General features: G+C 33.7%; 3 protein-coding genes across 4 annotated transcripts in view; 1 reads left to right on the top strand and 2 right to left on the bottom strand.

Annotated features, from left to right (window-relative positions):
- The window catches only part of LOC128156214 (FAD-dependent oxidoreductase domain-containing protein 1-like), a 312,439-nt gene extending 290,206 nt beyond the window's left edge, over positions 1-22,233 (top strand). The window contains exons 2-12 of the mRNA XM_052818272.1: positions 8,940-8,964; positions 10,053-10,257; positions 10,629-10,812; positions 11,221-11,350; positions 11,536-11,635; positions 11,833-11,927; positions 15,285-15,451; positions 16,534-16,679; positions 17,590-17,728; positions 19,558-19,662; positions 21,677-22,233. Coding sequence (XP_052674232.1) covers positions 10,061-10,257; positions 10,629-10,812; positions 11,221-11,350; positions 11,536-11,635; positions 11,833-11,927; positions 15,285-15,451; positions 16,534-16,679; positions 17,590-17,728; positions 19,558-19,662; positions 21,677-21,931 — 1,518 coding nt within the window. The 5' untranslated portion in view covers positions 8,940-8,964; positions 10,053-10,060 and the 3' untranslated portion in view covers positions 21,932-22,233. The remainder of the gene's footprint in view (positions 1-8,939; positions 8,965-10,052; positions 10,258-10,628; positions 10,813-11,220; positions 11,351-11,535; positions 11,636-11,832; positions 11,928-15,284; positions 15,452-16,533; positions 16,680-17,589; positions 17,729-19,557; positions 19,663-21,676) is intronic.
- Positions 1,873-6,578, bottom strand: LOC128156230 (uncharacterized). Its single transcript, XM_052818290.1, has 6 exons — positions 6,463-6,578; positions 4,774-4,877; positions 3,955-4,049; positions 3,128-3,230; positions 2,865-2,992; positions 1,873-2,390 (listed from the first exon to the last, which is right to left on the bottom strand). The coding sequence occupies exons 1-6, from the start codon at positions 6,477-6,479 to the stop codon at positions 2,196-2,198; spliced, it is 642 nt and encodes a 213-aa protein (XP_052674250.1). The 5' UTR covers positions 6,480-6,578; the 3' UTR covers positions 1,873-2,195.
- A 750-nt stretch (positions 22,234-22,983) lies between the features above and the next one.
- Positions 22,984-25,450, bottom strand: LOC128156229 (ankyrin repeat domain-containing protein 45-like). 2 transcript variants are annotated; one of them, XM_052818288.1, is made up of 5 exons: positions 25,064-25,449; positions 24,398-24,565; positions 24,194-24,288; positions 23,830-23,968; positions 22,984-23,114 (listed from the first exon to the last, which is right to left on the bottom strand). In XM_052818288.1, the coding sequence occupies exons 1-5, from the start codon at positions 25,350-25,352 to the stop codon at positions 23,089-23,091; spliced, it is 717 nt and encodes a 238-aa protein (XP_052674248.1). In that variant the 5' UTR covers positions 25,353-25,449; the 3' UTR covers positions 22,984-23,088. The 2 variants fall into 2 exon arrangements, with proteins under 2 accessions (XP_052674248.1, XP_052674249.1); XM_052818289.1 differs by lacking the exon at positions 22,984-23,114 and adding an exon at positions 23,127-23,689 and having other exon boundaries at positions 25,064-25,450.
- Between the last annotated feature and the right edge of the window lie 9 nt (positions 25,451-25,459).

Genomic DNA, 25,459 nt, shown 5'->3' with positions numbered 1-25,459 from the left:
TTTCATTTTGATTTTATCTTTTAAATTTGTCTTTCGTGGCTATATGTTTGGGTACAATAACAATGTACGTGGTCAATGAATGCATGAACGCACCGCCAGATGCACGACAGACGTTACGTCATCTCACAACGCCTTATTTGCTGCTACTTGCTGCGTCTTTACATATTTGGATGTATCGACAAATAACTCCAAAATGTCAACAGAGACAGAATATATATACAATATAATCATGCATGATTAATAATTCACCACATATAACATTATAAAATCTGATAATACATTCTTCATAAATAAAATGAAGCTTCATATATTGCTGTATCATAATTTAACAGTATAAAAATGGGAATATTGAAAAAATCTTGCCTATTTCAATCATTTTTATTTAAACAGACAATCTTAAATGTCATCTAATAAAATGCCTGGTGTTCATGTTAAAAATGGCAAAATGGGAAATTTGTTAACTTTTGTGTGAACTGCTACTTTTTAGAAAGAAAACCAGAACGGATATATTTGTAGAGTGTTATTATTGACGTCCATTGAATTTAATTATGAAATAGCCATACTTGAAATACCCCAATTATGGCTGGTATGAAATACCAAGACAGTATAATTAATCATACACTATATGTACTAGTATTTACTTTAACATAAAATACACGTACCCATCAGTTCGCTGAAACTGCCCTGTACATATAACACTCTTACGATGCAAAGAGAGACAATCACAAATTTCATACACCTAGAGACAACACTCTTTTCGACAATTCACCGTGTCTTCATTTGTTTTTGTCCCTGCTCCAAAGGTTGCTGTCTTAGTAGTAATCTTATTGTCGTTGCTTCTGTTTTTGCTAAACCTTAGCTATACCAGTTGTTTTACCGTTTAGATATTTTTTCATAGAAGTAACAGTTTTTCTTGGTTTTTATCTAACTTAGATTGTCGTATTTGCCGTATTGGTTAATGTTCTAGCTGTCTTGCTTGTTACAACTATTGCTGCAGTTGCTTCAGCTATTCAATTGCTATTGCTCTGTTGTTGTTGTTGTTGGTGGTGGTGGGTTTTTTTGCGGTCGTTGTAACAACTATTGGTGAAATTTTTGCTGTCTTGGCTTCAGTTATGTTGTTACTTTTATTGTTGATTAATTTATATTCTTGGTGTTTTTGTAGCAAGATTGTTGTCTTGGCTACAACTACTGTTGATTTGATTGTTGATTAGTTTGAGGTTTTAGTGTTGTTGTAACATAATTGGTGTCTGGACTTCAGCTATTGTTGATTTGATTGTTGATTAGTTTGAGGTTTTAGTGTTGTTGTAACATCATTGGTGTCTGGACTTCAGCTATTACTGGTATTAATGACGTTTGCTGTTATATACTGTTGTTGCTGTTATTGTTGTTACGGGTTATGTTGTAAAGGATGTTTTGCATTAAGTTGTATTCAAATTGTCAGCTGGAAATCATTAGATTAATCGAATATTAGTATAATCTAGTGGGCATTTTTTTGTCTTTTTATTTATAGGCATAATCTAACTTTAAAAATACGTACATGTTGAAATTATTTTAAACGCAGAAATTTACTTGAGATACCAATTAAACTGTATAACTTATCTTTACAATTGTTTTTTTTATTAATGCTTAATAAAAAATATCCTCCTTACGATGATTTTAAAGTCGCCACCATTTGAAATGACAAATTTTCTGAATACATTCCATCCCTCTTTTCACTAAAAGATTATTTAGCATTGTTAGATTTCATTTTTTAAATTCTATGTTTGTGTTTGTTTATCTCTTTGTTTTAGCTAGTTGACTTAATCACTTTTACAGTAACGATACATGCTATTATAACATGGCAAACATTCATAATATCTATGATACAAAAACACAAGTGTGTGATTTATTTGTAAAATGATCATATTCTCTTACATACATTTTCATAATGTTAAACATTTGCGTGAAAATTTTCACATAAACAACAATTTATTTCACAAAATCGAAGAATAAATACAACAACAGAAGGATTGTCAATGCACCCTATGAGAACACATTCACATTGCATCAGCTAGCCAGGATCGCCCGGTAGAGTCACCCACTATCATTGCATCTCGATCCTTGGGTCGATTTGTTGTCCCCCACCACAGGGGAGCTCCATACCTTGTCCACGTGTTGATTACGGTAGTTTACCTGTCCGTCAGCTGATGTTGGTACTATAACACAAAGTCCTGTATTGACACAGGTTCTTGACTGTCCTGGCAGTCATAGTAGGACAAACAGCGTCTCCAGGAGCACTTGTTACAACCAGGGTACAAGGCGCAATGACTGTGTTTGTTGTCACAGTCGTCAGAGGAACGCAGGACACAGTGAGGGGTGGAGTCCGTGGGGCACTCACCAGGGAGACACACCTTTCGATAAAGCAATTATAGTATTATTTTTACTGTCGGAAACATATGACCACTCTAGCTTACGCTTACTGACCGTAAGCAAACTCGCCAATTTTTCTCGTTCTCATAAATAATTCAAGACCTATCTCTGACCTATTTCTATTGGTTACTTTACACATTTGTACAGATATCTCACCAATCTTTTTTAAAACGCCATGCTTTACTAAAATATGATAAATATTTTTTGATAATGAGAAAACAAGATTTGACCTACTCTTTGTAAGCGTACGTAAGATCGGCCATCTTATATCAGCATATTTTCTTATTTCTCTAAATTAACTATAATTCCTTCACTCTGTCTCTCCTAGAATGGATAATTCCATCCATCCATCCATCCATCCATCCATCCATCCATCCATCCATCCATCCATCCATCCATCCATCCATCCATCCATCCATTACATGACCTATTTTTATTATCTGTAATTTACTTACAATGCACCCACAATTTTTTTGATAGAATTTTTTAAACAGATTTCTTCTTTGACATTTAGGGACTTCAGTATAATCTTCGTGCCAATCACACTTGGTCATGGTAGCATAGCCAAGCCCGTCAAAGCTTCCTGTTAATTGAAGAATTAAAAAGTTATAAAACACGAATTTAGTTAAAAAAAAAGAAAAGAAAAAGATGTTGAACACGGAAAAAGCATCAACATGAATTTTTCTATATAATAACAGCATTTAAATTATGAAATTACCTGTAAATATACTCCTGGAATCTTTCTGTATGTTGACTGCACAATCGTCGAGCGGGGTGATCACCGGTGTAACTGATTTGTGCTTAAGTTTTGATGTTTTATCCTATAGAAATATTCGATATGAATGTAAATTGACATCCACAACATGTTCACACATATATAGTAGTTAAACATTAAGAGGATTCGATGGTCGGTGACATTTTTAACCGCCTAAAAAAGAAGAGCTTTGTTTGAAGAAATAGGAAAATGTTTAAATTTCAATACTAAAATATTTGGGTTTCATCAGCGGTTCATAAGCGGTTCATGAGAATATGAGGCAACAAACATTGCAGATATAAAATGATTTTTTTTTCCAGCAATGGTCGCTACTTTTATTGGAATCATTAACAAATAAAGAATGTTTTTTGGTTCGTTTCTCTCTCTCTCTCTCTCTCTCTCTCATTTTTACTTATTCATGCAAAGTGAGCAAAAGTATGTTGCATAATACATGTATAAACAACACAGCTGCGATTGAGCGGGGTGTTACATCAAAACCCGCTATACCATCTTAAAGCATTCCTTCCTTACATTATTTTTGACCGATTCAATTCTGAACAAAAATTTAGGCGAAGTTAGTCAAAATTTGTCATTTTTTGGCGGATCCGAAATATCTGGGATACAAATTGGTTGTACCGCGATTGACTTTTTATGTGAAGTTTGGATGAAATTCTATATTAAAATAAAAAAATTAGAATGAAGCAAAATATATCCAAAATGTTTATCCAAAAATTTATTTCATATATATACCTTGAGCACTCTTTGAAATAGTATAAGAGTCTGAATCTGACCTTTATGACCTTAATAATATAAATTTCGTATTTGTGTTTCGCTTTGCCATCGTCTCCTGTGATATTCTGAGATGATTGAACTGTCCCTAGTAGTGCTGAAAAAAAGAATCCATATATGTACATGCAAAACAAATTAAAGATACCAAAGTTTACTAATCCAAAAGTATGACAAATCGGATTTCAAATAAACTTGATTTAATTCTTGCCAAAGACAAACATGTTTCATTCAAAACAGGATAAATTAATTATTAAGAATGGTCTACACCTTCCTTTCATCAACAATTGTTGATCAGGGTGTATTTCAATTACGTCTGAATGACTTGCAAGATAAACTTTGCGGGTGGGAGGGCTAATAAAAATCGTGGCCATGTCCCTAGAAGCGATCCAAAGGAAACGTTATAAGATATTTTCCCATTTCAATGTGTCTCAAACGGTTCAGTTAAACTCAGATCAAATACAGATTATAGGGATGTGTCATCTTTGCTTTCCGTTCAGATTCCAATTATTGAATGAGTTTCATTTACACTTATCTTAATCCTTTACAGACTATTTACAGCCACTCTTTAAATATCCCTCAATAGATTTGTTCTACATTTGAATGTCAGTATTATTCGGAGCAGCACTGATGGTGCCTTTCATCATGTAGTCCTAGGTGTATTTACATCCAGTCCACATCAACAACAATATAATCCGATAATTATCAAATGCCTACCTGGTGCCACTGACATTGGTTCACAAACACACCTGTGGCGATGATAACGTTGTTTATGACCTAGTATGATGTTTTGAAGTTGTTTTTATTATTTCAATGTTACTTACCCCAGTCTGCCCCACAGACAGCCGTCTGGGGGTGCTTGTAGGGACAGGTGCAGGGGTAACACACACAGATCAAATGGAGAAGGGACACTGCTAGAAAGTGGGCCCTGAAAGAAAACCGTCAAAAAGTCGTGTTGGAATAAAATAGGATTTAAAGTCCGGCAAAATTTATATTCCATGTGCATATTAAGATGATACATTGTTATAATCAAACCAACCTGTAAGCCCATTGTTTAAACGTTGTTTATTTGTTTAGAATAAAATCCCTACAACGCAACGTACAAATATGAAAATACTAGTATTGAATAAAATTGGGTAATTATTGTAAGATACCCATATGTAACTTCGCTTACCTCAGAGCAAATGTAAATTCTTTGCCCAAAGTAGATCCCATCTAAATATCTTTGCAATACTACATCAAAAGATGACACAATACAATTGTCCATAAGCACATTGTTTTAACCCTTTTTGCCCCCCCCCTTCTCGGGTTATAATCCAGAAATGCTTGAACGCTTTCATATATTAGTTTGATTCAAATGGTACTACATGTTATTATAGCATCCTTACTGGTCATTTTTATCTTAAACCGTATACCCCTTTTAAAAGATCTTTGAGCCTCAGGATTAAAATTGAACAATTTTTCAAACTAACTTGCATCAATATTTATTTCATAAATTAAAACCTAAGTTTGAATTTTGATATACAAAATTCTTTTATATTTTCCCGCAAAAAATTGATGGTTGCTTTGTTTGCAAATAACATACTTTAAATTTTTAATTTGCAGTTATTAAATGCATAATATCAATATATAATAAAATGTGTTCACTAGACAATCACAATAAAAAACATGGTGGAAAGTTTGATTTTTATCCTTTGAAATGAATGTTTATTTCTCTCAAACCATATCAATGGTAGATGAGGTACAAAAAACCCAAACAAAAATATTTACAAATGTAAAACGCAGGGTCAAATTAGGAAGAGAACAGGAATTAAATTAATCGAGCGAACAATTTTTTAAACAAATATGGACAATTTTTTTTAATGAATCAAAATCTATGGTATTAATTAGATTCCCAAATTCATAGGTGTTAACATTTCCTCAATTAATTTGTTGCAGAATAAAGAAAATGCCTGACATTCCATGTGGTGGAAAGTTTGATTTTTATCAGACTGACTTTTCTTCCGTAGAAATGTGTTGGGGAAGGCGTTGTTTACATTTCGACATTTATTTTCCACATAGAATACACCTTGAATCGTCATCGCTATTAATTAGAATTATACAAAGTCATGAAAATCGTCGTAATAAAAGCTGATTTGCATAAAATGTAAATCTTCACATATACGTTACATTAAATAAGGACATCCCCACCCATAGATATCAATTTAATAACCCAAGTTATGATATATTTGTGCAAGAGTGGGAGTAATTGAATGCTTGACACGCGTGAAGGGTAACAAATTGCCCCGATTTGATCATAGATCTATTCGTTTACGACAAAAACTTCACCTTTGGTGTCACAGAAGGTATATTTTTACATAATCTATTATAGAAATAGAATCTCAGGCATTAAGATTTGATTTATCTTTAATTTATACTGCCTGTCGAAGTGGAAAGATATAAATAATACAACCTAAAAGACTGAGGAGAAAAAAAGATCGAGCGAACAGATCGAAGTAGGGATAAATTCTTACCTGCTACCGATAGTCATCGTCTTAAAGATGTCAAAAATCTTGGAACGTCGAATAAACCTTGGAGAAAAAACAGCAAACCACTCACATAGTACGTTATCTAATCAGAGGGACGAGTGACGCTCTGCAAACCGCCATATATCATAAACTAATTCATGCATACGCGGTATTGCATATCATTAATTATTTAATATCATAATTTTACTTCAAGTAGTCTGGGTTTACGAATGGCTTGTTCTTAAATTATAATTTTGCGGAGATTTAAAAGATAAGCTAGATATTTGTTTTTGATTTTCTGGTTTACATGCATGATGATAAATTACTATATTACTAGACTTTGGCCCGTGCGTGCACGGGTTGACATTGTATATGATATCGGACATTTACGAAATAGATACATCGACACACCGTATTGTTCCCATTTACATAATAAGCATTAAGCCTACAATTATTATAATGCTTTTACTTTCATTACACTCTGCTTAGTTAGAATAATCAGAATATATATATGACAAATGTGCAATGAAAATTTGCACGTATTTGTAATATCGTTTTTGAGTTTATCCATGCAAATGTGCAATTGTGGAAACAAAAACTAAAGAGCCTCCCGTGATTAAGCGTGAATGTAATGCGCATGCGAAAGTTTGTAAAATCCGAAAAATCCATATGATTTCCGGTTTTTTTAAAGAAATTTTCGTTGATTATTAAATAGCGAAGCTTGATTGAGAAAAAATAAAAACAAATTGGTAATCTTCTAGTGCTAATAATGTTTAAAATGTATAAAACAAATGACAGTACTCTTCCGATTTCTCGGTATTAAAGCTAAAAAATTCGAGTCTATTATTTTAATATAGTAGTATAGATAATGAGAGAGAGAGAGAGAGAGAGAGAGAGAGAGAGAGAGAGAGAGAGAGGGGGGGGTGCCTATAACAAAATTAATCCGCAAAAATTAGGACGCTAATAGGCCAATAGGAGATGAATTGAAAAGCTGAAGAAAGTGTTTTCCCCTAAACTCTTCAATGGTAAACTGTTCGATACTGATCTATGACATACTAGGCTAGGTCAGATAGAACTGACATTCTGCGGCAAAAAATTAAAATGCAGACACTGAGCACCGTTTTTGTGTGGGTAAAGTCCTACCAAAAATATCTTTAAAAGAAAAGATGGGGTGTTATTCAGTCATTGTGCCTCGTGCCTAAAAATATATATATTTACGTAAGATTCCCTCTTTTGCGACCCAGTTTATTTGAAGACATTTTAAGACAAAATGAGGAGTACAGTCTCCTTGACCCCCTCCCCCCTTTTGTCGTGCGTGAGGAAAAGTTTGGTGAAATATTCATAATTACATGTAGCATCACAGGTTCAATCAAAATATCTTTATCGTTGTAATTCTTTTGCAAAAATTCTCAAATACATATTTGAGGGGCACATTCTTTATACTAATTCTTGATTTATTCGGAAAAAATATACGAGACACACCAAGGTCCTCATGTGGAGAGGATTCTTTAACAAGACACTTAGTCTTACTTTTGAGTACTTATCATTGATTTGACTATAGCAATTTCCTGCTGTTCAACACTAAAATATAATCTGACTATTTAAAAACCTACCAGAATGTGTAGTCATTAAATTCGTGTGTGTGCAGAAACAAGCCAGTTCAATGAAGTTTACATTCTTATCCTCAAATGTACAAGATGACCACACATCCCCCTTAAGCTGTTTCACTATTCATACATTCACACAAAGCAGACCGAATGCCAAAAAAATTTACAGCAAGAATTTAAGACATGTACAATTACTTTGTGCACCAAAACACATGTTAATGTTACTTTGGTTAGGGTCAAGTATATTCACTATCAGAAAAAAAATTAATTGTTAACTTGTCTAACCCCTAACCAAATGCTTCAAGTGAAATCCTATGCCAGCAGCTTATAAAAAATATGTCCGACACTTGCACATTTGCTTAAGAAAATGGTATACCCCTTTATTAGTGATAACATTTTTTTCAAGTAATTTTTTGCGCAAATGATAAAATGCCTCAAGGAAGTTAACAGTTGTTAATACAATCGATTAAAAAGAGTGATCTTTACATATCTATAAAACATTTTGAAATTTGAACTGGTTCGCAGAACACGAGATATTGGTGACTGAACCCCCCCCCCCCTTCCCATCGTCGGATACTCAGTAAGCGTATGCAAGACTGGCCGTGGGTTTCCGATGATGCCCCCTCGATCCCATTTCCTTACAAATATTTTCTTCCGAGTTTGTAATCGATTTATTTTTTCCGAGTTTATAATTTCTTTGTTTTTTCCTTTTCATATTATTTTGGGGCATATAACAAATCATCAAATCAACATGATTTCATACATTGTCATTTCGTAGTCCATATAATATCCGGGATTAACATATTTGTTATGTATTGGTTTTCAACATAACTGTGCCATTCTTGTTTCCTAAATGAAATTCAGCCTTGTTAACATGTTTTGCAACATTTTGATCAAATCAGTAAGTATTTCCAGAGTTGATTTTTATTGCCAGTCCGGTAAAAGTAATTCTTAGAACACCAACATGTTTTTTTTATTTAAATACATGCATGGCCATGTGATTAGACTGTGTTTTTTTCACCTTGATTGAAGGTTGCGCATTTTGCTCTACTGTTGTCTCATAACATACCGCGATACAACGGAACCCGCGATATAATGAGAAGAGAGCATACTGGTTAATTCCGACCAAAGTCAAGCAACTTTAGATAATACATTTTTTTTAAAAATCCCGTTCACATCTTTTAAACAATATTTCCTACCTCAACAATACAATAGCTAGGTATTCAGCAAGACCAAAGAGTTTGACATTACAATTTTGAAAATTCAGATAAGATCCTTTACCCCCTTCCCGCGGTGAATCACTGTCACTGAGTTCAAAAATTCAAATTGCATCATATTTGTACTTGGGTTGAAAATCGTAATCTAAGATGCTGTTTTTTCCCCTAGAAATATCAAGCTCTCGTTTTACGGGTAGATTAAGAAACTTTATAAATGTTGCCTTAAAGATTTACAGTGCTTATACTTATAATCATTACTGATCCCTACAATGCTTCTCGAAAATTTCCCTAAATGACAACTGTGGTACATGTACTGGCAAATGTATATGGTTTTAGGCAGTTTGGCAAAGTTTGATAGGCAGATGATTATCTGTTGTTTTTTAAATAAACTGCTGTTATTAAAGTCATATTTCAGTAAATTGTAGCAGTTTACCCTGAAAAAAAGTTGTGCAACATTTATTTTGAAACAGTAAATGTTTATGCATGTAGGTTTTAAATCTCAGAGGTTTTGAAGCTGTATTCGGTGTTAAAATTACTTTGAGTTAGCTTGATTTCTTATTGTGTCCATATTTTGTGCATAAAAATAGTGTTTTTGATTTGCATTGAAGAAACTGAAACTTTCCAAACTCTCTAACCTCTATCATAATTTTTTTTAAATTGAGCTATAGGTTTGCAGCTACATGTAAATAGAATATGTACCATTACATGTAGGTACATGAATTCTTTGCTCTCAAGTCTTTAGGATATTCTGTAAATTTTGATTTGTTTTTAGCACCTACAATGAGACTGGCATTTAAAAATCTGAAGTATTTGCAACAAATACTATCTTCATCAAGGAAATGGCAGCCTTTGTCACTAAGTGGAGTTAGATCCTTCTCTGGTAAAAAAGATGAGAGTGATGGTAATTCATATGAGAACGACTATATTTATGATGAAGAAGGAAATGAAAAAATCAGACCTGGTGCAGGAAAAGCAAGGTAATGATTTTCTGGATGCACTCTTTTTGTAAAAAAAAAAATTAGTTTGCAGGAAACAATTAGCAAGGAAAATGGAACTGCAAAATTTAATAAGAAATTAATCAAATAGGGACCTAATTTAAAGAAAGAATTAACCAGTTTTGCCTAATTTATGTCCTGTAAACTGTGTAAGCAGTGTAAGCAGCCCCATATTAGTTTACACATTGTATGAAGCTTGACTGAGACCTTCATCAAAAGTTGGGGTTGTTGATTTTTTCAGACTTAAATTATGAAGGTCTGCCTAAAGATTCAGTGAAGCCATCAGTCCAAATTTTAAGCTGAGCCAAATCTCAGCCGAGATTAATGTAACATCTTTGACCTTACATTGACAGGAAAATGGGGAAGTTTTTCAAGGAATCCATATCCAAAATGTTCTCTTTAAAAGAAGAGATTCCAAGGTCAACTGACCTAGTGATCGTTGGTGGAGGGCTGGTGGGGTCAGCGGTAGCCTTCTTTGTCGCTCATAAACAAACAAACAGAGAGCGCGAAATCATGGTTATAGAGAGGGATCCAATGGTAAAGAGTGGTCATACTGCTGTTTAGAATTTTATTTAATTACTAATTTTGTTTAAGACTTATTCATCTTGAATTAACACAGAGTAGCTCATATATTGTACAGTCTTAATACTGCAAACCTCTTGTCAGCCACTTAATCATATATATATATATATATATATATATATATATATTTATATATTATTTAGAGAATGAAACAGTTTCTCTATGTTTGATACAAATTTGGGGGTGGACTTGTGCGTACAATATATTACATTACAGAGTGAATGATAAAAAATGTGCAACTATTGTGATTCTGATAATTAACAAACAGGAGTGAATAAAATTGACACCAATTGATCAGAGTCAGTATTAACGCATTAAGATTTTGAATTGATGTTTACATGTGAGTTAATGATGTTCTTGTAGTACACCACGGCCTCTTCTTCCCTGTCAGCGGGGGGCATCAGACACCAGTTTAGTGTCACAGAGAATGTGCAGATGTCAATGTTTACCACAAAATTCTTGAGGAATATCAAGTTCTTCTTAGGATTAATAGGTAACGTCTGTGAATTTCATTGCCATTTCAAAATGTACAGTAAGAAATAAATGTAAACGTGTATATACTGATGTGCTTAAAATGTGTTTCAGTATGAAAGTACAACTACAAAAACATGACTGTACTAGTATTTAGATATCTTTGGTTGCATTTTAAAAGATCCTGTAGGATTAAATGTTTTACAGATCAGCCCCCTCCTGATGTACAGTTTAATCACCAAGGTTACTTATTCCTTGCAACACCAGAGAAAGCTGAAAAGTTAGAAGAGCTTGTGAAAATGCAAAAGTAATCTAATTTGTCTTTTGCTTGAAATACACGTCCCCCATAAATTCCTTTAATAGGATATCTTTTTCACCATACAAAGACTCTTTCATGATAATTCCCCCTCTAGAAAATGACCTTGAGATATTAATCAACCTCTGAAATTAAAGGACACAAGTGTCACAACTATTTTGTTTTGAATGTGTTTTGTTTTTTGACAGATATTTAGGAGCTGAAGTGGAGATGTTTTCAGCAGAAATGCTGAAGCAGAGATTCCCATGGTTAAATATTGATGGAATTGAGGCAGGTTCTCTTGGTAAGGCAAATTTTTTATGAATAAGTTCAAATATTTGTAAAGCTCCTAGATCAAATGAAGATCTTGCAAAATTGGCTTAATTTTTATAACATAGTCATACTGTACCTGTATTGTTTTTATTTCTACTATTTCACTGTTTGTTGTGTTGGGACAATATATTCAAACATCAATAAAATTGATTTAGTGTGTTTATAATACAGATACCCAAATGTATATGAAAAAATTAAATTCCTGCTTTTTTAGCTCACCTGAGCCTTTCTGAACACTTTTTGTCCGGCATCTGTTAGTCTGTCTGTAAACGTTTACATTTTCAACTTCTTCTCAAGAACTGCTGACTCAATTTCAACCAATTTTACTTAGCACAAAGCATCAGTGAATAAAAGTGATTCAAGTTGAAATAAAGGATCATGTCCTGTTTCAAGGGGAAATAATAATTATTGAAAACTTGTTTATTTAAAAAAAAAAAAATGGTAGGATTCGGCGACAATTGGGGGGGGGGGGGGTCAAATTTCTACAAAGGAATATGATATTATAGGGAAAAATCTTTCAAGGTTTTCTTTTAAAAACCATTTGCCTAAAAAAGTTGTAACATGTTGTTAAAGATGTTCGTGAGAACTTCAATGCTCAATATGAGATGAATCATCTTGTTACAAAAGAAGCTCAATGATAAACATAAGAATATCTAGAGAAAAATTTAAAAATCTTTTAATACATTGTCCTCATATTTTGCATGTGACTCCATGAAGCTGATTTCATTATGTCTTTTGTTGCTAAGATAGTGATGTGGCCCATGGGCCTCTTGTTTATTCTACACTTTAGATTCTATTTACGAAATATTTGATAAACAATTTTACAAACTTAATCTAAAGACTTCAGAACATTCAAAATAGCGACCATGTCAATGGCAGTGTGGAATTGTTTCTTTCAAGGCTTAAAGTTTAATTAATTAAATGTAAAGTATATTTTTTAAATCAAAAAGAAAATATTTTGTAGTGACACATATACCATGATAGATACTGAGACAGAAAGAAGTGTATCTTCCCTGCCCTTGGTATCTTTCTTGTGGCTTTCACTCCACAGAGAATAAACATGAACATTTTCCCCCGTAAAATTTCTTTATGGAAGAAATCTAGGAAAGTAAATGTCTTAACCCCTTTAATTGCTATGAGAACTGAGAGAAATAATCTAATATGAATGCACCATATTTAATGCTTTTATTGTGAACTAAGTAAAAAATAAAAATGCCATAATAAATTCCATGACTACAGTATAATTATGTATTCTAAAATTTTGTTAGCATAAAACCATTTTGTTTTCTTTAAATAATTGTTTTTGTAAATGGTAACTCAATCTTTGTGTATTGTAAACTAGGTATACTTGGTAAACAGGAGGAACTGTTAATATATTTTTAGCTCACCTGAACCAAAGGTTCAAGTGAGCTTTTCTGATCACCCGTTGTCCGTCGTCCGTCCGTCTGTCTGTCCGTCTGTAAACTTTTCACATTTTTGACTTCTTCTCTAAAACCACTGGGCCAAATTTAACCAAACTTAGTACAATGCATCCTTATGGGAAGGGGATTATAAATTGCTAAAATAAAGGGCTAATCCCTTTTTAAAAGGGAGATAATTGCGAAACAGTGAAAATAGGGTGCATGTCTTTAAAAATCTTTCTCTTAAGAACGACTGCACCAGAAATGCCAAAATTTACACAAAAGCTTGTATATATAGTGAAGATTCTAAATTTTAAAAATCGTGACCCCCGGACCAAAATTGGGGCCCCAGGCAGGGTTCAAAGTTTAACATAGAAATACATAGGAACAATGTTTAAAAATCTTCTTCTTAAGAACCACTGCACCAGAAATGCTAATATTTACACAAAAGCTTGAAAATATAGTGAAGAATATAAATTATAAGAATTGTGACCCCCAGACCAAAACCGAGGCCTCAGGCGGGGTTCAAAGTTTAACATATATAGAAAAATGTTTAAAAATCTTCTTCTCAAGAACTACAATGCAACAGTTTGAGACATTACTATGCATACATCCTTGGCTATTGTAGATTCTAAATTGTTAAATTCGTGACCCCCGGACTAATACTGGGGCAACAAGAGGGGTTCAAAGTTTAACATAAAAATATAAAGGAAACATGTTTATAAATCTTCTCAAGAACTACAATGTTACAGTTTATGAGATTATTATGCAAGGATCCTCAAATAGTGAAAATTCTAAATTGTAAAAGCTGTGACCCCCGGAACAACACTGGGGCCCCAGAAGGGTTTCAAAGTTTAACATAGAAGTTTATAGGGAAATTGTTTAAAATCTTCTTCTCAAGAATTACAATGCAACAGTTTGTGGGATTACTATTCAAGCATCCTCAAATTGTCAAGATTCTTATTTGTGCAAGCCGTGACCCCCAGACTAACACTGTAGACCCAGAAGGGGTTTAAAGTTAACATAAAAATATACAGGGAACATGTTTGAAAATCTTCTTCTCAAGAACTACAGTGCAACAGTTTGCTGGGATTACTATGCAAGCATCCATGGCTTTTGTAGATTCTAAATTGGTAAAATCTAATACTGGGGCCCCAAGAGGGGTTCAAAGTTTAATATAGAAGTAAATAGGCAAAATGTTTAAAAATCTTTTTCTCGAGAACTGCAATGCTACAATTTGTGAGATTAATATGCATGCAACCTTGGATAATGTAGATTCAATATTTTTAAAATAGTGACCCCTGGACAAATACTGGTGACCCAAGACGGATTCAAATTTTAACGTAGAAGTATATATGGAAAATGTTTAAAAATCTTCTTTTCGAGAACTACACTGCTTAAATTTGTCATATTACTACGTTTAAATAGTTTAGATTCTAAATTATAAAAGCCGTGATCCTTGATCTAATACTGGGGCCCCAGAAGGGGTTCAAAATTTAACAGAAATATATATGGAAAATGTTTTAAAAAATTCTTCTCGAGAATTACAATCCTACAGTTTGTGAGATTACAATGCAAGCATCCTCAAATAGTGTAGATTCTAAATTGTTAAAGCTAACCATAAACCCTGGACCAATACTGGGGCCCTAGAAAGGGTTTCAAAGTTTAAAATAGAAATAGCATATGATACCAAATTTAATGTTACAAGGTACTGTTGTTCAGGTGAGCGATGTGGCCCATGGGCCTCTTGTTCTTATAAAAATGGTAGCTCATAAATTTACATCTTTACACACCAGTCATTTTTCAAATATTCATAGACAATGGCTCATCCAAGGATTCCACAGTGAATTATCCATTCAACATTATTGGTAGATTTATCCCAGAAATTGGTCCTAATAGGTCTATCATTTGTTTGTTTCCTTGTACAGGTTTAAACGGGGAGGGCTGGTTTGATCCCCATTCACTCCTGGCTGCCCTGAAAAAGAGAAACATTGGCCTTGGAGTGAAGTATATTGATGCTGAGGTCATTGGCTTCACCAAAAAATTAAGTGCACCAGGAACAATCGGCAACCAGTATGTGCTGGCCTCTGTCATAGTAAGTATGTGCTTGTCTCTGTCATAGTAATTATGTGCTCGTCTCTGTCATTGTAAGTATGTGCTCGCCTCTGTCATAGTAAGTATGTGCTTGCCTCTGTCATAGTAAGTATGTGCTCGCCTCTGTCATTGTAAGTATGTGCTCGCCTCTGTCATTGTACCGTTAAGTATGTGCTCGCCTCTGTCATTGTACCGGTAAATATGTGCTCGCCTCTGTCATAGTAAGTATGTGCTCGCCTCTGTCATAGTAAGTATGTGCTCGCCTCTGTCATTGTACCGGTAAGTATGTGCTCGCCTCTGTCATTGTACCGGTTAGTATGTGCTCGCCTCTGTCATAGTAAGTATGTGCTTGCCTCTGTCATAGTAAGTATGTGCTTGCCTCTGTCATAGTAAGTCTTTCCTCTCAGAGGATCGGTTTCTTGGATTTCTTGCTTAAAGACCACAGCCACTTGAAGTACATGTATGGATGCTTCTACTTAAACCCCCAATCTGAATAAAGATCTCTACAAAAGCGCAAAGTGCAGAGAGATCTGACAATTTGATGTGGGTCATGTTCTGAGATGTCAGAATAAACATTGATTTAACCAATCATATGGCAAGTTACACTCTTCTGAAAGTTATCTTTTTAAACAATGTTACCATCTACTTCATAAAGTTAATTGTGATTATTAATAAATTTATCTTTCATGCAAATGATTAAGTTTATTCTGAGGCCATGAAAGATGACTCTCAATGGGTCGTTGTTTGACCTCTTTGCACTTTGCACTATTGTAGAGATCTATATTTTAATCAGATTTCATAAGCAGGCTTTTTTTTTTTCAAGTAAGTGTGTTTTGGTTAAAAAATAGTACATTATTTTTTAATTCTTTACTATTTTACCAGTATTATTAAAAAAAATTTTTTTTATTGCATGATATGAATTTTTTAAGATTGAGATGAAACAGCAAAATTTTGTAAAAATAAAATCAACAGCATCCCCCAGAAAAATCCAATTTTATAGTCTATTAATGTCTTGATTTTTCATGGAAGAGATGAGTACCTTTATAACAATGTTTATTCATTGTGTTGTTCAACTATCCACAGTCAAGGGACACTGATGGAGATATGTTTGAGACCAACTGTCATCAGGTTGTGAACTGTGCTGGACCGTGGGCTGGCCAGATAGGAGAGCTGGCAGGAATGGGGACCGAAACGGGGGCGTTATCCATTCCCTTACCTGTGGTACCCAGGTAACAACCTTATTAACACTCTCAAAGTATGTTTTGGTACACTTGTAATTTATTTGCAAATCAACAGATCCATTTCACCTATTTAAAGAACAAAGTATGTTGTTTATTTGCTGCTACAGTCCAGTTTTCTCAAAGTGCATGTCCCTTTGTAGGCTTGGATTAAATGTACATCTCTGAAATTCCTATTAGAATATAAGGACTCACCATTTTGAGATAACTTTTGTTGGACTCTTTCCCCTAAAATACAAATAAAAGTATTCATCTCTCTAATAAAGAGATCTATATCTGGAGGACGAAAGTATGTCGACACTTAGTACGTATAATTTAATTTTAGCAGCAAAGAGATTTTAACATACATGTACAGAACATACTGGTGTCATATAATATTTAGAAGCCCCCGAGATATTGAACCCGGGTTCAAAATATTACTGTGATATATTGAGCCTTTCCACCCCTCCACCCCCAAATATATTCAACCCGGGTTCAGTATTTTGCGGTACAATGAATTTAACTATTATATGACACTTGTATATTTTTCCCCAAATAGGGCAGCCAATTAAAGACTAATTTCTTTACCCTACCTAGCTCTTTATTCATGCTTGCAGTTATATGCATACCATAGTAAATGTTTCTTCTTAACAATAGATAATACATGTACACCATATAATTGCCAAAAGCATGTTATTTTGTATGCAAATGTAAGAAATTGTTTTATTATGAAAGCAAAATTCTAACACAACTCATGAACTGTCTAATAGGGATACTGATTTTCTAAATTAATTAATTTGCATTTCTAATCAATAAATACTTCAAAATGAAAACCATAAATTTACAAGTATATATAATGAAATAAGACTCAGAAATAAAATAAGCAATTTTGTCATTACTGCTATCTATTTGTCTTACACAGGAAAAGATTTATTTATGCCTATCACTGTCACAACGGCCCGGGGATTAGCACTCCTCTTACTGTGGACATCACTGGGACCTACTTCAGGAGGGAGGGGCTTGGGGGGATGTATATATGTGGAGCTTCCCCAGAATCAGAGGTGAGTTTAGTCAGGGTGCATATCTGCTATCTGTTTTGTTGTTTATAGAGATGCATGTAAAAGCAAAGCTAAGGAACCTTGGATATGTAATAATTGGTATATTTCATATCATATTTTAGTTTAACTATTTTTATGAGAAAAAAAAAGACTTTTTTGAAAATATACATCTTTTAAAAAGTTAGGTACAGTGTACATGTATGACCTAACTTTTTAGGTCACCTGAGTCACTCAGGTGACCTATTGCAATTGGTCTTTGTCCGTCGTCGTGCATCGTGTGTCGTGCGTTAACAATTTTACATTTTTAACTTCTTCTTGAAAAGTACTTGGCCAATCGTTACCATTTTTGATGTGAAGCATCTCTATGGTAAGAAGAATCCAAATTGTGAAATTCATGGCTCTACCACCCCTGGGGTGCCACGGGCGGGGCCAAATATGCAAAAAAAGCCAAATTTTCAAAAATCTTCTTCTCTACTCCCACGCATGTGAGGAAAAAACTGGTTGCATGGTTATGATGTCCATGAAGCCCTCTACCAAAATTGTGAAATCAGGGGTTCTGGCTTTAGGGTGGGGCCAATATGGCCATATAGTAAAAATGTATTAAATCTTGGAAAATTTTCTTCTCAACTACCATATATATTTTTTAAAAACTAAATGCATGATTATGATGTCCATGAAGCCCTTTACCTAAATTGTGAAATTCATGACCCCTGGGTCAGGGGTTCAGGCACTAGGGTGGGGCCAATATGGCCAAATAGTAAAAATATATTAAATCTTAGAAAATCTTCTCTACTCCCATTTATATTTGTTAAAAACTAAATGCATGGTTATGATGTTCATGAGGCCCTCTATCAAAATTGTGAAATTCATGACCCCTTTGTTTGGTGTTCAAGCTCTAGGGTGGGGCCAATATGGCCATACAGTAAAAATGTTTTAAATCTTTAAAATCTTCTTCTCCACTCCCACACATGTGAGCAAAAAACTGAATACATGGTTATGATGTCCATGAGGGCCTCTACTAAAATTGTGAAATTTATGACCCCTTTGTTAGGTGTTCAGGCTCTAGGGTGGGGCTAATATGGCCATATAGTAAAAATGTTTTAAATCTTAAAAAATCTTCTTCTCTACTCCCACACATGTGGGCAAAAAACTGAATACATGGTTATGATATCCACAATCTCCTTTACCTAAATTGTGAAATTCATGGCCCCTGGGTTAGAGGTTCAGGACATGAGGGGGGGGGGGGGCAATATGGCAATATAGTGTTAATGCATATAATGTTTAAAAATCTTATTCTCTATTCTCACACATCAGTATAAAAAAAACTGTCTAATGATTATGTTAACAAGGAAGTTCTCTACTGAAATTTTAATTTTCATGTTCCCTCATGGATGGGTTTTGACTCTAGGGCAGGGCCAAAATGGATGTATAGATAGATGTTAATGCATTTAACGTTAAAAAATTATCTTCTTTACTCCTACACATCTGAAAGGAAAACTGAATTCATGATTTTGTAGATCAGATCTTTTAGTTTTTCACCAAAATTATAGGTTTCACAGTTCTTCTTGAAATTGGTCGTCATTACAAATTTATAATTTTTCTACTCCAGTATGAAACCTACCGTAATTAATTAGATGCATATATGAGACTCCATGACAAGTTTGTGTATGGGATATATGCTACTCAGGTGACCGTGAAGGCCAATTGGCCTCTTGTTTAATTTTTGTTATCAATAATAATTCCAATATTACTGTGAAATGTTGGATATTACAATAAATACATATTTATGTATATCTCTTAAACTTTATGTCGGTTATTCATTTATTTTTTAGGAAGAGGAACCATCTATTGAAAATTTAGATGTAGATTATGAGTTTTTCAATGAAAAGATATGGCCAAGACTAGCTCACAGGATCCCAGCTTTTGAAAATATCAAGGTAAGTGCGTAGTGGGGTTTTTGTGCTTATACCGGTATATGTATTTAGCCCACATAAAATTAATATTTAGATTCTCATCTTGATTTGCCAAAAATATTGGGCGGGTGGGCAGATTTTATTTATTAGGGCCCCGCAAGGATTTGCGGGTGCCCTATAGTAATCACTCTGTCCGTCCGTCCTTCTGTCCGTCCGTCCGTCTGTCACTCTTCCGTCCACAAATTTCCTGTTTTTTTCTAATAACTTTTTTTATGGTTGCCCAATCAAGTTCAAATTTGGTATGGTAGTTCAGTAGGCAGAAATACATATTTTGATGCTAAGTTTGGTTCTCTATGTCTTCTGGTTTGGAGCTGGGGTGGTGGGATAGATTCCTAACTATGCATAAGAAGAATGGGCAAAGAGAGATAACTGCTGAGAATGAATGGGCAAAGAGAGATAACTGCTGAGAATGTTACCATTGTATACATGGAAGGCTGTGCAATATTTGTCCTTTGGGATTAATTAACCTTCCACAGGAAGAAAATCCTAAGCTTTATCTTTATCTGTCACATTGATATTAATTACTGCACTGCCTGTGTCTGCAAATGAACTTTGTTTTGAAGTTAAGGTCAATTTTGAATGATGTGTAGTATTGTGTACATTCTTTGAAATATGGATTTGAAATATAATATTCATATTTTTTTTGGTTAAAATACCGTACACAATGATTTATGATAGTTTTATTGAATAAAGGCAAAGCCTAGGTATCATTGCATTGGTATCAATTCTTTGTTTTTTTAACAAATTTTATTTCATCCCATGTTAACCCACTTTATCCCGTGGATATGACTCATTGGATATTTTTTTGATATTCCACAGTTGTGAATTTACAATGGGATTTGCCTAGGCATAATGAAGTAAAAATAATGTAGAGTTTTATAAACAGTGTAAACATTGATTGCGGTGTATAAAATATGGGATAAATAGAATCTCATGATTTGTAGTATAATATGATTTTTATCCAACTTGTGTGTTTTATCCCCTCACTAAGGCTCAAGAAAAAAACACTTTAATTGTTGGATGAAAATCATATCCAACTACAAATCATGAGATCCTATATATTCCAGTTCTTTACATCTTCTGCCGGGCATTTATTTTTCATCATTGTTAATATAAAGAGGATGGAATTCAAAGTTTTTTTCACTTCTCTATATTAATTGTCATAGCGGGGCCCTTCCTGACTGGTCAGTTTTCTAGTTATTTTTTTATTTTTTTAAAACAACCTTTCCCACCGTTCATGTTCTAGAAATAACAACAGCTCTTTTCTTTTAAATTGTTAATGCTTATATGAGTACACAAACCCACTTGTAATCTTATAATTCCATTTTATTTCAACTTAACTGTTAATACATGAAGAAATTTGTATCCTTATGATAACAAACATGACTGAAATCAAACGGTAATTCTTATTTTTGGGCAGCCATTAAAATATTTTGAATTTTTTGTATGCCGAGCCCGATTTTTGTTACCGAATTTTTTTTCCACACAATTTTTTTTCACAAAAAAATGCATTGGGCGGGCCATTTTCAAAGGGGCGGGCGGGAATCTAAAAATTAATTTTATGTGGCTGGCCTTAGACTCACCATTATACTGTATTTTGTATTACAGTATCTGTAAAGTTACATGTAGTTACAATTTACTTGTGAGCAATGTGGCCCATGGGCCTCTTGTCATAATGTGTCAGGGTAGAAAGATTTGAAGATATACTGTAGATTCCTAATTAAATGCGAGGAATTATTTCTGCGTAAAATCATGCGACCCTCGCCATTTTTAAAATCTGGCTTTTATTTTTCAGACAGTTTTGAACTATAGTAAATTATAACCAAAAAATTGGTGATTGCAATTTTATTTTCTTGCATATATTCATATTGTGTTTATTATGAAAGTTCACAGAGTTCTTCTTGTATATTCATATTGTGTTTATTATGAAAGTTCACAGAGTTCTTCTGCAGTTAAATGACTTTTCTTTTGATCTCAGTTGAAGAGTGCATGGGCTGGTTACTATGACTACAACGTATGGGACCAGAACTTAATCATTGGACCTCACCCTGTCATCACAAACTTTCTGTTAGCCAATGGAATGAGTGGTCACGGTTTGCAGCAATCCATCTGTGTGGGCAATGCAATCAGCGAAATGATACTCAATGCCGATACCTATACTGTGGATTTGAGTAGATTTAATTTTGATAGAATAATTAGACGAGAAAAAATCTTAGAAGATTTTATAGTGTGACATGGGCTTTTTTAGTGGACACTGGACAGCAATTCTGTCAAAGTTTTAGAGAGACTTCTCTGTGATTAATTCATCTGTTATTTGACTCTCATCAATGAATTGATTGATACTCGGTGTGCAACCTAGTACAGCATTAGAAAAGTGGATTGATAAACTTTAAACTTTTTTAATATTGTAACCAGAAATCTTAGAACAGTGATGATCATATACAGACTTTAGATATAGAATCCTCATTATTTTGAAAATGAGCATTGTTTTTATAGCATTCATAATTTTAAAGAATACACATTTGGTAGATGGAAATTTTTGTTGTGTTTTATTTTACCAGTAGTCCAGTACATGTATAGGGTTTTAATCAATCAATCAACACTTACATTAGACTCTTTGATCATGTACTGCATCAGCCATTTTTAAAATTTATAATATGTTCATTGTAAAATGCTTACTGTGGTTTCATCAATATTCGTTGAATACCAATTTTCGTGGATTTCGTTGTTAAGTTGATCCCCGAAATTAAATGTTCATTGAAGTGCAATTTCTATTAAGATTTTGTATTGATAGGGTCATTGGCCTCGAATTTACGTATCCTTGAAACTGTGATTTTCACTTTCTCCACAAAAATTGATACCCTTGAATAATAATGAACCCACAGTATCTGATTTCACTTTCAACTTCACTGTACAGTGCATGTACATGTATTTAGAACCACTTCACTGTACAGTGCATGTACATGTATTTAGAACCACTTCACTGTACAGTGCATGTACATGTATTTAGAACCACTTCACTGTACAGTGCATGTACATGTATTTAGAACCACTTCACTGTACAGTGCATGTACATGTATTTAGAACCACTTCACTGTACAGTGCATGTACATGTATTTAGAACCACTTCACTGTACAGTGCATGTACATGTATTTAGAACCACTTCACTGTACAGTGCATGTACATGTATTTAGAATCACTTTTCATATACATCTTTATGTGGAACAAATTAAAGCAAACATAAATGAATATTGCAAACATATCCTTCAAGTAAAACATAAAAGATCTTTTTGCATTCAACCATTTAATTTTATTTACACAAAATACATATATTATCACAGGTAACAATGAATATTGTCTCTAGCCGCACTGCTCTTCAAATGTCCTATTTACCTTTTTTCTGGTTTTTCTGGGGCTAAAAATACAAAATAAAATGATCATACATCCTGAAATATACATTTAGGCACATGTGATAATAATTTCTAGATGACAACAGGAATTACAGATAAATATAATCCATATCACAATTCATAAAACTATGAATTGTATATTATTTTGCTTTAGACCAAATGTGAGTAGTTGTAAAAATTCTAGACGGTTAAAAAAAAATTAAATGCAGAGCACATGAAATATAATTAAAATATAATTCTGCTATAATTTACTGATGACACATGATGATTGTAAAACAGTAATGGAGATGCCTGATGCATTCTTGTTAATCAGATTAAAACAACACCATTCCACATTACCCGGACAAACTATAAACCTTTCTAATTTGTGATGCACGCTCTACCAACAACAACTTGCCAAGTGGTGGTAAACAAATTAATGTCATGCTTTAAATCACAGCAAACATTCCGAGTTAATGGAGTTCAATAATGAGTTCAGACAGATGTTGTGTAGGCAGTAAAAAAAAGTGATATCGTCATTCTGGGTGGACAAAAGGGGAACACACATGCGCTCAAACTAATTATATACTTACTGTTTCTACTGTTAAAATATTTAGAAACATTGTATTGACACAGTATACAAACAAAGTGTAATGTATTCCATACATAAAGAAGAGCAATTTAAAGGCAATTTAATAGTTATTATTTGAATTATCGTTCGAGTTTTTATTTTATTAGTACCTGGTTCGTTAAGTTTCTGTATTATTGGTGTGATGATTTCGTCCAGGTTTTGTCTCTGTGATATGAAATCCTGTGTCGTAGCATCAGAGGTGTTCTCCACCCATTCTGTTTTTTCTTTACATGAGTTGGTAATGATGTTCTTTACATAAAAAGAATTTTAATGGTTACAGATTGCAAGATTGATGTAATGAAAAAAGATTGTAATCAAAGGCACCATGAATAACTGGCCTCATATTACGTGATTTCTATTGTTTAAAGGCTTTGTGAAAATGATATGTAGCCATTCAAAATATTAAACTGAGAATCTGTTTAGCACTTAGAAAAAACAGAACTGTTATTTATTTGTTCTATAAAAGAGCTTCACCTTGTCTTCTTTGGTAAGACGGCCTTGATTTCTTTCAGGATCTGTCAAAAATTCCTGATGATTTCGGATAGCCTCCAGTAGCTCTGATTTTGCCTCTACACATAAAGAAAAAAACACATTGTTTTTCTAAAGTAGATAACAATTACAATAAAGTGAATTTTAGAAAGATGGTGTATATATAGTCATAGAATTGTACACATTTACCTGCCCAGTCTAGGAAGTCCACACATTCTGTTTGGTTGTATCTTAACGCTGTTTCCCGAGCCCTTTCTCCATGCGCTGTCTTCAGCTGTAAATCTGCTAAAGCATCTACCAACACTTTCAAAAGACTGACTTTTCCCCAAGCAGCAGCATGATGTAGAGCTGTATACCCTAACACATGTATAAAATTTGGTTTGTTAATCTGCTTCCTGATATTAATGTTCAACATATTACATGTATATTATTGATAGTGTGAATAATAGGCTCAGTACTGTCATATTTCTTTTAGCAATAGCTATATAAAAGTACCCGTAAGTTAATTAACTTATTAACTCAGTCAGTACTCAGTAGACTGAAAAGAGTTTTGATTTTTATACTTTATAAGGGTCTTGGGTTCAAGCATCATTGTGGTTTAATAATAGAAAGAGATTTGTCAAAACTGAAAAATTTTGACTGATGATGTCTCAGAATTTTTTTCAGTCTCAGTACGTGAACATGGTGAGTCTCCCTGAGATTATGATTTGGCCGTCCTCCTATTCTATTACAATAATATCACAAACACAAGTGATTAGGTCTCAATCAAAACATAGGTATGTTACCTTCAACAAATAAGACCCAATCACATAAATTATATATAGGCCTATATGTGATCACAAATAAAAAAAATACCTTTTATATTTGCAGAATTAACTTCAGCGCCTCTAAGTATTAATTCCTTTGCAAGTTCTATTCTACCAAGCGTTGATGTCAAGTCAAGAGGAGATTTTCCATCACGACCTCTGGAGTTTATCAAATCGGCTACAGTTTCTTTGTATGGATCTTCATCATCCTCAAAAGATTTTCTCAAACGTTCGACGTCATTTTTCAAAACGCAATGTGTAACGATATTTGTATTCGGTAACAAAACTTCAACTGGTTCTTCTGGCTCCTCTGGCTGCGATGCTACGTCTGTTGTCATATTTTTTTCTCAAAAATAAAAAAAAAATCCTAACTAAATTTTCGGTTTCCACCCAAGCTTCGTAGCTAATAAACAAGTCTTCTAAATGTTTGAAAGCAAGTATTCCA

This window comes from Crassostrea angulata, chromosome 7 (assembly GCF_025612915.1).
Source record: "Crassostrea angulata isolate pt1a10 chromosome 7, ASM2561291v2, whole genome shotgun sequence".
In the NCBI taxonomy this organism is placed as follows: Eukaryota; Metazoa; Mollusca; class Bivalvia; order Ostreida; family Ostreidae; genus Magallana; species Magallana angulata.
This window is presented reverse-complemented; position numbering and strand designations above follow the sequence as displayed.

Bases quoted from the DNA above. Each gene is read 5' to 3' on its own strand.
- LOC128156229 (XM_052818288.1), bottom strand. From the start codon at position 25,352: ATGACAACAGACGTAGCATCGCAGCCAGAGGAGCCAGAAGAACCAGTT. The intron at 24,566-25,063 runs GTATTTTTTTTA...TACATGTGTTAG, and splicing joins TAATTCTGCAAATATAAAAG to GGTATACAGCTCTACATCAT. The intron at 23,115-23,829 runs GTACTAATAAAA...TTGTATTTTTAG, and splicing joins ACAGAAACTTAACGAACCAG to CCCCAGAAAAACCAGAAAAA.
- LOC128156230 (XM_052818290.1), bottom strand. The intron at 4,050-4,773 runs GTAAGTAACATT...TCTTTTTTTCAG, and splicing joins TGTCTGTGGGGCAGACTGGG to CACTACTAGGGACAGTTCAA. The intron at 2,993-3,127 runs GTAATTTCATAA...TTCAATTAACAG, and splicing joins TTCCAGGAGTATATTTACAG to GAAGCTTTGACGGGCTTGGC.